The 15,735-nt window shown below is 41.1% G+C and overlaps 1 protein-coding gene across 1 annotated transcript in view; it reads right to left on the bottom strand.

The window, feature by feature from the left end:
• The window catches only part of RASAL2 (RAS protein activator like 2), a 150,574-nt gene extending 135,731 nt beyond the window's left edge, over nucleotides 1-14,843 (bottom strand). The window contains exon 1 of the mRNA XM_087732292.1: nucleotides 14,707-14,843. Within this exon, the coding sequence (XP_087588418.1) occupies nucleotides 14,707-14,755 (49 nt within the window). The 5' untranslated portion in view covers nucleotides 14,756-14,843. The remainder of the gene's footprint in view (nucleotides 1-14,706) is intronic.
• Between the last annotated feature and the right edge of the window lie 892 nt (nucleotides 14,844-15,735).

Here is a 15,735-nt window from a genome sequence, read left to right on the forward strand (position 1 = left end):
TGCCGAGCTGTGAAGCCACTGGCACGCACAGGGGGCTCAAGCTGGGAGGAAAGCCTCTGGAGCCACAGCTCGCTGGCCTGAGCCCCTCAAGACAGACAAGTGCACTGACCTGCTTCACTGACAGCTTTTGCAAGACCATTGACAACTTTTCCTTCAACTATATAAATAAAAAATTATTTATCCCCACTCTTAACATCTATTTCTTCATGATTACAGGTTAGGCTTGGTATCATCTGAAATTATCATAGTCAGGCTACTGATTGAGGTTTATAATGACATTGTTTTTCAGCAGCACAATTACCTTTCCATCTCCTCACTCCTTTTCCATCTTAAGTGCTTTTTGGTTTGTTGGTCGGAGTTTGGTTTGGGGGGGGGGGGGGGAGGGGAAGTATTATTTCTGCAATCTTAAAGCAGGGTTTTACCAGCAGAACACAGTCTTGCTGGATGTGATCCCTGCATGCACCAAACCAACTGCAGCTTAAACATTACTAAGAGAGGAAAAATAGTCATAGTATATAGGCATGTTGATGGATGAAGATCTCAAAAATGGTCTTGGTAACTATGCCCAAATAGCAGGTGTATATATTCAAACTTTCCACCCTTTATTTTTATGTAACTGTAAAGGACCAAATCCTCAGTGCAGACTGTTGCAAAAATAAGACCTAGCAACTCTAGTGTCCACCAAATACATTAGGAATTGGGCTTATAATTTCATTCTATACATTTTCTTAAAATTAATTGCTCTAACTCTGCTGGCCTTATTTTGTCCTGCTCTTCCCTATGTCAGAGTGAATAAACTAAATTATTTCAGCAAATCCTTCATGCAATACTAGCTTTGTAAATAGATCTTAAAACGTAGCTTCTCAAACGTTGGAAATCCTGCAGTAAAGCCAACTAGCAGCAAACGATAACCACCAACTAACTGACGATACTCTCCAATATCATCGTGTATCAGTGTAGTATTACGGTATGAATAAGAAACAAACTTTAGCAACATCCATAATTATAATTCTTCCATTTACCATATAAACACCACAAATCTTTAATAGAAATATCCTGTCTCCTGTCACGGCTCCTACCCTGCATTGGTGTTAAGCAGCAAGACTTTGTGGTAGCTCAGGTGGAACGATGGGTAGCAACAGGATATCAGCAGAGATGTTTTTCCAGTGCCCTGTGCCAAGCACTTACCCGTTCTGGAGTCTGGTTTACTGCTAGAGAACACCAACAGGCAGGCTTGGGGGTTTCCATGGCCAAACTAGCAAGACTTAAAAAGTTCAGTCCATAACAGGAAAGTGAACAATAAGCTCACGCAAACCAAAACATACTTCTGCTGTATTTAACACCTGAGATGTTTGATACCTATGGAATCTGTGTGTGAACTGAAGGAACATGACCAAACTTAATTTTTGAAATCACCGAAGACAAACTTGAGATTCTGGTTAGTTTTAAATGCAGTCTGCACAGGGGTTCATGACAGCTTTTATATCCAGCAGTGTTTCTGCCTGCTAGACCCGACTACAAACAGCAATGATTTGAGAACCTGCGTACATGACAGCGTTAAAGTATTAGCTGCGGAGATGGGCACCAAGAGCCGGGTATACAACCAACCAAGAGGAAGAATTCACAAATCCAGAATTATTTTAGGCTCTGAATTTAGGCAGTGAAATTCCTGGTGCTATATGAGAACCAGCTTAACACCCACCTCGTAGCCCCTCCAGAATGTTGGATTAATATCAGCAAATTAAAATGCAACAACTGACAATAAATCAGTGCCATGTAGGAGTTTAATATTAAAGCTTCATCTACATGGAGAGATGGATCATGGGGAGGAAAGATTAAACATGCCAGTATCTCAAAATACCAAAAGTTTGGAATTAAAACATTTAATACCAGCTTGGAAAGAGGATCTGTGTAAAATTCCAGTTGCTGTAGCACTAACTACTACACACTGCATGGAGAAAGAAGTAAAAAAAACAACCAAAAGGGAAGGTAAAAGAGAAGGGTGAGGAAAAAAAGAGCAGTTATTAAATTTAAATGACCTTCTAACCAGAAGAGTTCTTTCTCCACAGGTTGTCTGTCGGGAACAGTCTTGAATCAGTGCAAAAGCCAGAAGACAGGGACAGTGATGAAGCGCTGAAATGAAGACGTACCTTCTGCCAGGCAGCCTGAGCCAGCTGCGAGCCCGGCGCCAGGGCTGGAGGAGATTTCACAACTGGCAACAGCGTGCAGAGCCAAAAGATGAAGCAAGGTGACCTGCGGGCACCAAAACAGCACAAGACTTGGGGAAAGAAAGGAGCACAAACTCTTTGACTAAATCTAAGTCTGTGTTTGTAATTTAAAGAACGAGTAAGATGTCGACTACAGGACATTGCTCGTGATAACACCGTATCATCTCTGAAAGATGAACCTGTACATCCTAACACCAAGCCTGAACTGAGAATTTAAATGAAACTCCTTAAAAGTTAATACTAAAATATGTCTGATGGTAACGTGTACAAAAGAGGCTCTCCCAAAAAGAGAAAGACATAGAATAGTTTCAGCCTTTGAAGGGAGAGGAAGGAGGGATGGAAGGAAAAGAATTTCTCTTTCAGAGACTAGGGAACAAATTTGTGACGCACACACCTTCTCACTACAGAACAAAAACAAAAAAACCAAAACAAACAAACAAAAAAAAAAGAGCTGGACATGAAAAAGGATCTCCACAAAGCACGAGTCATTACATCCCAGGCAGAGTCCCCAGCCATTAAAACTGTCCTTCTGAGGACTGCTGTCTGCATCAGCTGGGCAGGGAGGCCAAAGCCCAGTCCTGAAACAACGGCACTCAACAGCAGACCATGCCCAGGACACAAGCACTTCATTTCTTTGTGTCTTTTCATTCAATTATTACTGTACCAGAGACTACTTCTCTTTCAAGTTCCAAAATGACTTTGGTTTTGTTTCATTAGGTGTGAATGCTGGATTACCAGGAGACAAAACTGCCTATTTCTGAGGTAAATCCTTTCCAAACTGAGCGTGCGAAGTCCTGTTTGTAAGTCTGTACAAGCAGCACTTCCAGCAGAGAGCCACCATTCACCAAGCTCTTTAAAAGAATATTCTCAATTATTTCCATTGCAAAAATGGAAATTTTAACCAAAAGGTTTAACAGGACTAGGAAAAATAACAAAACAAAACCAAAAAACCCCCTGCACTGCATGCTCTGCTTAGAGCAAAAATCCATTCCAGTTGGTATTTCTTAGACGCCCTTTATTTAAACCCTCAGATAGTTTTGTACCAGTCTCTTTAGGGTGCTACCATCACACCTACAAAGAAACTAGCTTTCAGAAAGAAGACACTAATTGTCCACAAAACAAATTGCTGCCAGCCCTGTGAAAGGACCTGCCAATACCCAGCTGCCACCAAGGTCACGGGAGGCAGCACTTCCAGTAAAGATACTTTTGTCCCACCCTCTCTTGATGTGCAACTATTGTGAAAAAGTTACTTGATTAAAACATTCCTCCTGAAACTGCTCTGTGAGCGTATTTCAAGGCCTTCATGTTTAGTCACTTAATCAGTAAAAGGGAAAACGAGCTGTTATTGGCTATTTTTACCTTGACCATGCTAGCACTGTAAGTAAACTGTGCTCCCTCCTCACTGAGCGGTGCAGAACTGCTGTGAACAATAAAGTCTGACTTTGAAATTGTATCTTGAAGTTTCAAACCAACCTGCCACCAAGTCCAGAAGTATTTGCTCTAAATAGAAAACACAAAGCCACCTTGGGTTTTACAAATACATAAGCAACCACTGAAGCTAGACTAAACTAATGAACATGTGTATTCCAATTCCAATAGACAGGACGGTACTCGTATGGCTTCACTTAGTAACTTATTACAGTCTATGACTTATAAAAAGGTTTTTACACATAGGAAATACTCATATACCAGTGAGACATAAAATCAGGATGTAATCAAATCTCCACAGTTTTACGTACAAATCCCTCGGGACTTCAAGCTGCAAAACCAAACGTGAATAATTGCATCTATTTTCTAATAAAGACCGTGTGCCTCAGGAGTTGAGTACACAAGTTTTCAAGAGGTCTGCATAATATTTTTTGAGGTATTTCTACTTCAAATAAGCAATCCAGTTAAGCAGAGATAAACACGCACACACATCAGTGACCTTGTTTAAACAGTGCACCAATTATTGTGATAAATCTGGCTGCCAAATCTAAATATAGACTTTTAGGAAAAAACAATGGAGTTTGAGTAGGAGACAGACTTCTCATATTTACTGTTTACCTAATTATCCAAATGAATGTGCAATTTGGCCTCTCTCCCCTTTTCAGGCTGCATGACCACTTTCCCACTCGGAGCCAAGAGAGCTCTGGCTGTTACTGGAAACGCAGCGTGATCCGGCACATTTGATGCTACGAGTGCACTTGGTGCAATTTCAAAGCTTGCATCACGGTTTGGGTATGTGCATACTCTGCTTCCCCCAGACAGCCCCATGCCTGACACAAGGCAGATAGGCACCGCAGGACTGAGTCACAGCTACAGGAACAGGGATTTTTTTTTTTTTTTTTTTTTTTTTTTACATGAAGGCATGGGGGGAAAAAGAAAAATCCCATTCAAAACCCACTCTAAGTTTCCAACTTCGGGTGCCCAAGCAGGAAATGAGGGGAGGAGGGGGAACAAGGAAAAAAGGAGGAGGAGAAAGTTTTTTTGTTCAGGGTTATATTTTTAGACTATTACTAACTTTGTTTTGTCATTGTGCTACAGAAACTAGACCTGTGTGAATTAATGCAGCATTAGCCTTTCTAATTTTTGCTAAGTCCATGGTGCAGTATTAACCTAATCTTCTTACATGGGACATGGCAGGGCATTTGCTCCCCCCGCCCTGCTGTGGCTGATGTTTTTCCACCACAGATATTCCCGACTGCAGCATACATCCAGCCATACATTCCCTCTTTCCCCAAACCACATAGGAACAAGTAGAATTCACCCCGTTTGTTTTGGGCAACAAAATCTACATACTGAGGACACTAAACCTGAAATCTTGATGTGTTTTGAAGCATACCGAGGTAATGTGATTTATAATCATAACGTATGGGAAGGAACACCACTGAAATGCTTTTCCTTCTTGCTAAAAATAGACACAACTTACAGTGCCTTTGACCTTCTTGATCTATTGATATTTATAAAAGTAAAGCTCGATTTTGCTGGGCAGGCTGAGGCTAGAGGAGAGAAATCTGTGCCCGCTATTCTCTGCTCTATTTTAGTTCATAAGAGTTACGTACCACATTTATTCTTATTGTTTCAAAACAAGTTAAAACTAACTTGTATTTTTTTTAACAAGTTTCTCTCCCCAGCTGTCATTGCTAGGGTTATTGTCAAACTATTTTTTTATTTCCTTTCTCCATGCTTGCACGGCACAGGCCAAACCCATTTGCAACTTCCCTCCCTAGATGCAAGCTGCCATGCATAGATCAATTATACAGAAATACAATGACTTACAGTAAAGAAATCATTTGGGAAAAAAACCAAACATATGGAGCTCAACTTATTTATAAATATCTTCAAAAAGAAGCCTGGAAACATTCCACCCCGGGCTGCCGATGCACGAGGCAGAAGTGGTAGGGAGTGGCAAGGGAAGAGGCAGACAGAACAAGGATTTTTTTTTTTTTTCCCCCCAGTCTTGAAAGTTTTGTTTTCTTCTTTCCAAAAAAACAAGAAAGGCCAGGAAATCCTCCCAATTCGGCATTCCCACCACCACGACGTTAAATGAATACAGGGCCTTCGCTTCCTGTTCCCTCCTCACTTCACAGCAAGCGAGGATGGAGCAGGACAATGCCGACATCAGATCTCACAGGAATGCTACGAACAGAGAAAAAGCCCCGTAGGTCAACTCTGCCCAAGCTTGGAGTTACACTATTTGTTTGGGTAACGTGCAGCTTCTTACGCCATGCTAATGCATCCATTTTTTTAACTATGAAAACACAGATCAGGTCTTAGGGTCAGTAAAGCTCCTCCTCCACTTCTCTAACACAAAGATTAACTGGCCAGGCCTCCTGCAAAAGCCAACAAGGCTCTCCTCTTACCATCACCAGCTGGAAGAATTTTGGGGTAGAGATGGTTAAAAGGGAAGGAATGATGGAAGGAAAGGACCCCAAAGCTCAGAACAACTCTCTCCCCACTTGCAACCCTGCTGTAGGGGGGGTGAGGGGGACAGGGACCCAGTTAGCTCTGCTCCTGCTCACTCCAGATGTGAAAAAGTAGGAAAGGTGGCAGAGCACACTTAAAAGTCTCATTTCCAACCCATACCTTGGGCTCCCGCTTCAGAGAGGCTGTGCCCTCCTGTATCCCAACGGCAGGGCGAGGCACAAATAGCTTCACACTAAAAGGTGCTGGTGGCACAGGATTAACACACCATTTTGAGACTTGGGGAGAAGTTGCGTGGTTTTACCATCATGCAGTTGGCATGATTTCCAGCAACAGAGGCCAAAAATCACCCCCCTGTATAAATACACATGTAGGGACATGAAACCAAAACAAAATCAAGTTTCTTCTCTCTGAAAAGCTGTCCAGTGTATAAAGTCCTTCTTTTATCTTCGACTGTCTAAAAAACTGACAGAAGAAAACTGATTATTACTCTCGAATAAACTGGAACAGAGGAGAAAAAAAAAAAAAAGATAAATTAGAGCTTATCCTCTTAAAATGTAAACCCCTCAAGGAATATAATTTGATGCAATTAAATATAAAAAGACAATCCTCAAGATAAGCCTTAACAAATCACCTTAAGAGTTTAATAAGTTGTGGCTTGGTTTGGGGGATTTTTCAATGCACGTATTAGTGTTTTAAATTCACCTGTCAAACCTACTTCTGAACTCCTCACAACTGATAAACACGGGAGCCAGAAAAGAAAGTGTGCAAGAGAGGTTAGTTTCCAGGACCAGTGAGATAAATATTCTAAACCTCTTTATCACAAAAGTTAATTCTTAAACTAGCAAGAAGTCTCAGGTCTCAGCTTGTATCATACGTACCTTCACTGAACTTCTGCAGAGAGCGATACATTCATCTACCAGACACAGCGACGTCACCATGGGAAGCTGAGTATCCTGCCATCCAGCTTTTTGATTCAGGCTCTCACAGATAACAAGAAATTCTTGATACCAAAGTGCCTGAAAAGAGCTGATAATGCTATAGGTATTTACTGTTCTACAGTAAATACACCATCACTTTTACACTTAAGACAGGTTTAATTGTTGGTATTTAAAGTAACCCTTATATACTCTTTAGATATAAAGAGTTATTTTAACAAGATCTCTTCTGAGTTTCCTTGTCTTTCCTTTCTGGGTCACTAAAGCTTAGATACCGGCTCTATTTCCTGTGCACAGAAGGCATGAGCTCTTTTTTCTGTATTTTCTTACTTGCTTTGTTCCATGCACAGAAAGATGTTCCCCAGCCAGCTCGGAAGCGGAATGCTCTGTTCCCAGAGCAGATACCATGATTCACTGTGTACTCACAAGACAGGGTGTAAGAGCTCCCACACTTTTCCCCCAAAGCCCAACCATTTTGCAAACTTTCCATGTGCCTAAATTAAGCGTTTTTTTGTCAAGTGAACAAAAATTAACATTTCCTGCCAAACCACTAAACCATGTTCAAACTGTAGAACGTACACCCAATTTAGCGTGTTTTAGTGGTTTGGGTGGAAATCCAGGTACACGGAGACCGAGTTTGCAAAGCTGCAATGGTCAGCTTGACAGAAGGAGGATCGCTAAGACTATCAAGTCCAAAGAGAATCAACTTGATATTTACTTGTGCATCCTGGATCGCAGAAGTACAAGCAAACACAAGCAAATCCAAAACTCATTGCTCACACCAGGCTACTGTTGTACCCTGCAGGAGCTCTAGCTATGAGGTGACCTTGTGGGAGCGTTTTGTTGTTCTGAGCTGTTTAAAACCTTTCACTTCGTGACTGTGGGTCTACAACTCCACAGTTTAAGGCGGCACATCTGAGGAATCTGTAGCAGAGGTGGGAGAACAGAAATACCTCTTAAACCGACTTCGTTACTGAAATCAGTCTACAGTGGAATTTCAAGTCTACAAAAGGTTTTCCAGAAATAGTGCAAGATTTATACAGAGATGATTGCACATCAGTTCCTTATTCAGAATCTTTTTGTCGCATTCACTGGAAAAAAAAGTTGGGTTTATTCCTGTCCTTCATTCTTCTACCCTACTGGGTTTTTTCCACTCACTCTCCTCTCTGCTCTTCCCATGTAACAACTACCAAGCACAACCAATAGATGCATTAAACCACACAAGCTTTCCTGTTGTACTCACTGTATTTTTTACAGCTGAATAGTCCATATACATTCCATTGCAATCTATAGGGATTTTAAGAGATTGCGTATCACTGAAGTTAACAGGAGAGTTCACCCACCTGCACCTCTGCTTTCAGTCCATTTTTGAAAGTCCTTCTTACAATCACAACTCTAGTCTAATCAAATGAATTACAGTTCAATAGATTTTACAACGCAAAAAATATCTATTCCAACATTAATTTAAATCTTCTCTTTTTAACACTTTTTAATGTTGGCAATGACAGGAATGTTAAAATGAGAGAAATATTAAAGTGAGACCTTCAGCTCCTTTACCATTAAGATCTCTAAATTTTGTACTAGATAGTTAAGGGAATTTCTGAATGAACGAGGAGGTGGCAATTTCTGGGTAATCCCACCAAAGCTGGGGGGGGGGGGGGGGGGGGAATATCACTGCTCTCACATTCTTTTTCTATTATTAAATGTACTATAATTAAATGCAAGGATTGCTAGTAAAATAACTGAAGCCAATCACCACAAACTACACTACTGGGAAAATTAAGCAGAATGAAAAACCAATGCAGCAATACAAAAGAGACCAGTGACACACAACACAATTTCTCACTAAAGAAAAAGGAGAAATAAATGTATATTTAAAGCTCAGAAATTTAGAGCCAGGAATAAGAAGGGAAACATGACAGAGAGGAAGGGGAAGGGGAAGGGGAAGGGGAAGGGGAAGGGGATGGGGAAGGGGAAGGGGAAGGGGAAGGGGAAGGGGAAGGGGAAGGGGAAGGGGAAGGGGAAGGGGAAGGGGAAGGGGAAGGGGAAGGGGAAGGGGAAGGGGAAGGGGAAGGGGAAGGGGAAGGGGAAGGGGAAGGGGAAGGGGAAGGGGAAGGGGAAGGGAAGAAACATGTATTTCTTATCTCAAGATCTTAACTTCATGGATTCCAGAAGGAGTAAAGAAGCAGCAAAGAAATTCCACTGCAGCTTCTTCTGACATCGGTAGGTCTAACGCTGCCATTACCTGGCCGCACGAATTTGACGACTGATGTAGAGTTCTTGAAATCTGACAGCTAGAAAGCTGTAATTTAGCAAGGGTAGTCATTTTTGAGCACTTACTCAGGAAAAAGCTGAATTTAGCACAGAGAAGAACTAGCCGCTGCCTGTGATTGTCCCAGAAAGTAACTGGCGATGCCAAAAGATTCATACAGGGACTTTTAAAGCTTTAAACTCTACAGATACAAGCAGGAAATTAATGTTTGTACTTTTTCTGACTAGCCTAATTATAACTTTCAGCCCCAAAGCAACTTGCAGCATTAACTGAACTCAAAGTTTAAATTCACTCTTCCTTCTACCTAAACTATCATCTAATTTGTTATCGCCTCTCAGGCCCTACTAAGACTGGAAATCTCATTTTCAAAACCAATCCTCTCCCTTACTCTTATCTGATAACAGCTCTCAGGATTGCAAATTTTAGCATGATAATAGCAGAATATACTGACAAGTGAACCCAAACGCTTTCAATGTTTACACCATCAACAATAATTGGTGTTTATTTACATAGTGGTAGTAGTGGAGAGCTGGTTAGCGGTAGGCAAAATAGCTTCATGTCACATCTGATATTACAGCCACCCTCTGTGACCTTTAGGTGGATAAACGCAGGGATATTAAAAAACCTGATTATGTTCGGCAATTAAGATAATTTAAAATGGATAACAAAACATTTTAAAAACCTTCCCCGTTCAGAATTACAGTGGCTTTCCTCTGGTATGGCTCAATTCAGTTTGGAATTAATTCTTCCGAAAAATTCTATCCATCACTAAAAAAGCCTATCCCAAAACAGCCGGGATATCTGCAGTGTGCAATGGAGGTGAATGCACAGATCTCCAAAACTCAGAAATACCCTTGACAGAGTGCTCTGTCTATTGAACTCTCAAAGTAAAAACACAGAGAGGATACTAAAGAGTATTATTTGTCCATTTTTTGAAGCTGGAAAGACTACAGTGTGGAACATTTAATTATCTTGTGGAGAATCTAAGCCCGAATCTATTGCAGAGCTAGAAAGGAAAGCCTGGTCTGCAGACTCGTCAGAGAATATGACTTGCACTCCAGGAATAAAGAAATACCCTATTTTGTCATGTCAGAAAGGGACTGCAAATTTACTTCCACAAAGAAAAGCAACTACGGAACACTACAAGTAGCCTTGTTGTAGTCCCTTGGTTATTTGTAGTGAAGAGGAGATACAGAGATATAAAGAACAGGAAAAAGTTTACTTTTAATATAAGGTATCTTCAGAGACAATATTAAGTGATTTATTACTAATGACAACTTTGCTTTTTAGAGGCTAATTATTTCAAAAATAAAAAAGAAAATATATCTTAAGTTCCTAGTAAACAGAAATAGGAACGTAGACACTATTTCAGATTTTATACTTCACACTGCTCAATTTCCTCTCCCTACTGCAATTATCTGTCTCCAGAGGAAATAACACACAACATTCTGTGCTTAGCTAGAAGGTTTATAAGAATAATGAATATACAAGGTAACACCACATTATTTTTAAACAGATTTCTTTTTTTTTCCTAAGAACATTAAGAGACTTTCTGAAGACAGAATTCTGACAGCTCCATAAGAGAAGAATACAGCATTACTAAATCAAACCAGACTTAGAATATATTTGACACCTGTACAGCACGATTTTCATTAAGCGAGATGCTTTTGTTAGTAAATATGTTCTACAGCATGCTCACTTGAACTGGCAGCATAAATGTCACTGCACTCAGGTGATTAAATTAATACTGAAGCTCCCTTAGCCATGGTGTTCTGATACGACAGTTTAGCGTCTACTACCTTTAAAATCTATACTATTTTATGTATGGCCATTTACTGTAAAGGTCCCCGATGTATCATCCTCAGCAGTCTCAGATACAAGACATTCCTCCTGCTTAAGAAAAATCCTCCAAGGTACTGGAGATTCCTGTTAGACTACCATTATTTACCTGCCAAAAGAAAGCAACGTTAAGATGGTGCAACCATTAAGGACGTTACTTTCCTGCTATTTGAGAGCTTTGATGTGACAACTTTAACTTTCACTAACAGCTTCTTGCATCCAACATCATCTTGCATAACCTTCAGATGATATGGCAGCATCGTTTGTGGTGATGCAGCTGAAATAATGGGTGTCATTTCAAACGCTAACTAAAAGGAAATGCAGCATATAGTTAGAAAACAAAGGATATGCTTAGCTAAGTCCTTCTTTATAAGTTTTTGCTCCTTTGCTGTTCTTTAATGTGCTGAGTTTTCTACACAGTTTGTATTTTTATATTTTATAAGGCAAACAATGATGTTAAAGAACAGCCAATTTCAGTTGACTTAAACATCTCTTCAGCTAGGGCTTGGCTCAAGCTAATTTCAGTTTATCTCAAATCCAAAAAATTATTTGCATTTTCTCCTGCAGTTATAGACCATCCGTCAGGCAAATTAAACTGTATTTTAAAAGTAACAGGGATCTCAGGAGAGGAAAAAATAAATACAATAGCATTTGTTAAGCTGGCAAAATACCATTTGCCTACTTTGACCTTGACTTTTTATAACCTTTTTGTTTTAAATAAAGATCGAAACCTTAGGATGCTCAGTTTCACCACCACTTCATGAAGCGTCCACAAGTTCTCTACCATAACCAACCTTAAACATATTTATACAGAGGAGTCATTAAAAAAAAACAACTGTCTCAAAGTAAGTGGAATATAATTCCTGCTGAAATAGCCTCTGACCATGTCTATTCTTATACAGAAGTCACCACTTAGAAGTCCCTTCTAAAGACGGATGTTCTTTCATTTAGTTCATTAATCCTGAAATCTCTGAAAGCTGCTGTGAGTTGTTGGCGGCTAAGCAAATGCATAAATTTGGAACACGCAAACCCAAGACCACTTTCAGATATCCTATAAGTAAATCTCTCACTAGGAGCTAAGAACGAAAGAAAAGATATTTTTTTTTTAATGGCATGAGAAGAGTTAAATAAAAAAGAGTGGTCATCAGACACAGAGCCTACACTGTAAAGACAAAATGTTCATCAGCCTATTTTGCTGCAGACTTTTCTTCTGCCAGAATCACATGCGATAACACAGAATAAAGTGTAGAACTATGTTCTTGCTGCTCCCCATACTTTAAACACCAGAAAATAAATACTGTAAGTGTACTTTATACTTCTTTATAATGTTTCCTTCCTGTGTCATTTCTTTTTCCATCTGACCACTCACTGCAGTGTCCCTTTTATCCCGCACTAGTATGAAGAGCTGGGCAGTAGGCTGGGATTATAGAACTGAGGTCTCAGCACCCAACCTCCCCAAATGAAGAAACCAAACTGGCTTCAAGCACACACTTTCCGTGGGGCAGAATGAGTGCTTATGTTTATACACTCTATCCAAACAGTTTTTCAATGGGTATGCCTCTTCTGGGGCTACCCTCCCCCCAGCTGTATTTCATACCATTCTCCTAGCGTCCTGAACTTCCTAACATCCTGCAGGTATTTAAAAAAACACATTTAACACACATCCCCACAGTGTAAATAATGAGATTTAAGTCTAAAAACACCTCTCCAGAGATTCTGAAATCATGCTGAAAGTCATCAAGCCAATGCTTATTACATGTTTCCCTACTGGCTATATTTCCCTCATCAAAGAATTGTGCTTTCAAGCACTGATGGGCTAAAACTTCTTTGAAGAAATGTATGCAAGGTAACTGCATGCTCTAGTCATTTAATATCTGCTAGACTTCTCTACCAAAAAAACCACCCTCTACGTTAATTCTCAGACTGCCTTTTTTTCAAGTGAAATTTCAACTAGAATCACTCCAATCTCCTTATCTCTGAAGCAAGGAAATATTTATTTATTTATTTATTTTCACTCAGTTTCTTTTTGTAAAGACTGGTTAATTTACCCAAAGTCCCAAGTTATTTACAGAGAGATCAGGAAGATCTCCTCTTCAGCTTCCTATATTTGTCACGCCACGTCTGTCACAATGTAATCAAGGAGATTACTCCATTTCCAGTAGTATCGCCGTTTTTCCTAGGGGCAGAAATTCATGGTTTCTGAGAAGTCTTGAGTGAGCAAAGAGAAACTAGTAAGTTTGGGCTAGAAGGGAATAGCATTTGCCAACAAGATCTCTTTCCCAGCAAAGGCCAAAGCAATGCTTTGCACCTCCAGTCCGTAACTTCTACACAAGAGACATTGCTTACATCTGTGTCTGAGCTGTCCCCTCCACAAAGACAGGCTCAGTTACAGCCTTGAGAGAGATTAGCAGCAGCCGGTAACTCACACAAAAGTCCCATTTTCCAAGAACAACCTTTCATTAAAGTTTCTACGTTGATAAAATTGGCACTTGCCTGCTCCTTACCACACATGGCTCAAATTGTGCCCCTCTGTCTTTATCAAACGCTGGAACAGAGAGAGAGAAGTTGCTCTGCTTGGGGAGGGTTGGTTCAGTCCCCGATAACTCACCGCATCAGTCCTAATTAGCCCGAGTTATTGAAGAGCCTTCTGCCCTATTGAAGATGGATTCACTCAGATAAGTCACTGCAAAAATTGTTTCCTGCTGTGGCAGTTTACGACGTTTGCTTTGCAGAACAGCACCATGAAGAAAGGACGCTTGCACCAGAAAGACGCAAGGCTAATAAATTCAATTCCTGACATTTGAGCCAGCCTCTTAAAAACACTCACAGGGTACGCATATAATCACACTCCATAATTATTCTAATTTGCACAATTAAGAGCTGAATAAACACCATAAATTTAAATGAAAAACCCCAGGCACAGGCTGGTGCTGCTACTGGAATATTTTAAAATCCAAAATATACAAACACTGCTGATGACGCTTTCTGTAACCACTGCAACATGAGAGCACCTTACTGAAATCCAGTTAGGTACTTGCCACTAAATCAAAAGAATAAAAATAAAGCAATAAAGTTGTTTCTCCTATAGCTTACTAGCGTTGCTTTCCTCTCAATCCCGTCTTTTGGTACAGTCACAACTGACACAACAGTCTATTTGCTCCCGAGATGCCAGTCTCTTGCAAGCTCCCCACTCACCCCAAAACCTCCCAAATTAAAAGCCATCCTACTTATACGGACTGCTGCTGTTATTTAGCCAAACTAAGACAGAAATCCCGAGGCAGGCTGAGGAACAGACTTTAAAAGTGACCATGCCCCATAACTAGCACATTCCTCTGGGTAACCGTCTTCTCCATAGACAAAGGTTTTAGCATTTCCAGGTAGCCATCTCACACTGGAAATGGAAGATGAAAACAACAATACCCAACAGCTCTCTGCCCGCTACCGCGTTCTCCTCCTGGGCACTTAAACCAACACTTTATGATCAGTTATCTTTCCCATCAGGCAAGATATTTCTCATACTCACCGCTCAATGGCTTTGTCTGCACTAGCACCTTCCTCATCAGGCTTGCCATACCGGAATTTTTACCCGCGTTGTCTAAACCTGCTCAGGACCAAACCGGGTGGAAGAGTTAAAAAAAAAGCCTGCATCTAGTCTCTGCGTCTCTGCCAGCCCCTTCTCTTTTTCTACTGAGGCGGCACAGCGTCTGGATGAACAAGGCTGAAAACCACACAACACACACACACACACGCGTGCACGCACACGCACAGGAAGCTTGGAACCGAATCAGTATTAAACGTACCGACTTCCTTCTTCATGCTCCAGTATCTCTGCTATAAACAAGCACTGCATATTAGCTAAGCGAAGCCGAAAAGTCCAGCAAAGGACAAAAGAAGGGAGTGGCTCCAGCAAGGAATAACTATTTTAAATACACAAACATCTTCCCATCAGATTAAAACTAGCTTTTAAATTAGGCAAATTCTGAAGCCATTGTTGTGACAGAGTAACTCAAGACAAACAGGAGACACTGCTTCCTCCTCTGGAGAGGTCTCCTGGATTTCCAGTATGAAGCGTCCCATAAGCTTTCTGAGTGCCTGGACGAAAGACTTGAGAAGTGTTCGTGTCGCTCCAGGGACAGAAGCCAAAGAAGGGGGAGGCAGATGCAGAAACAAGCCCCAGAAGAGGCATCACCAGCTACGACTCCTGCACCTTGCAGTATATGTGCCACGAACGAGCAGGGGAGGGATGCTGAGCTTGTGTCTGGGTCAGACCACGTGGCCAGGGCTACCAGCCCTGCCCCACAAGCCAGCCACCAGCTCTCAGGAACAAGGTCAGCCTGGCAGGAGTGCACGTGTGTGCAGGGATTAGGCAGGAGTCAACTGCGTCCTCTCCGACAGCGTTTCAGAAACAGCCCGCTTGTGTTTTGAGAGATCTTCGCCTCACCCCACAGAGCTTCAGGTTCCTTTAGTCTTCAACAGGTTTTCCTCACCATTTTGAGACATTTAACTCACAGCAGCTCCACCTTTGAGCACACTGGAGAACACACCACCAGCG

The sequence above is a fragment of the Nipponia nippon genome, unplaced genomic scaffold, assembly GCF_047370975.1.
Source record: "Nipponia nippon isolate SJK-2023a ecotype South Korea unplaced genomic scaffold, ASM4737097v1 scaffold_5, whole genome shotgun sequence".
Taxonomy (NCBI): domain Eukaryota; kingdom Metazoa; phylum Chordata; class Aves; order Pelecaniformes; family Threskiornithidae; genus Nipponia; species Nipponia nippon.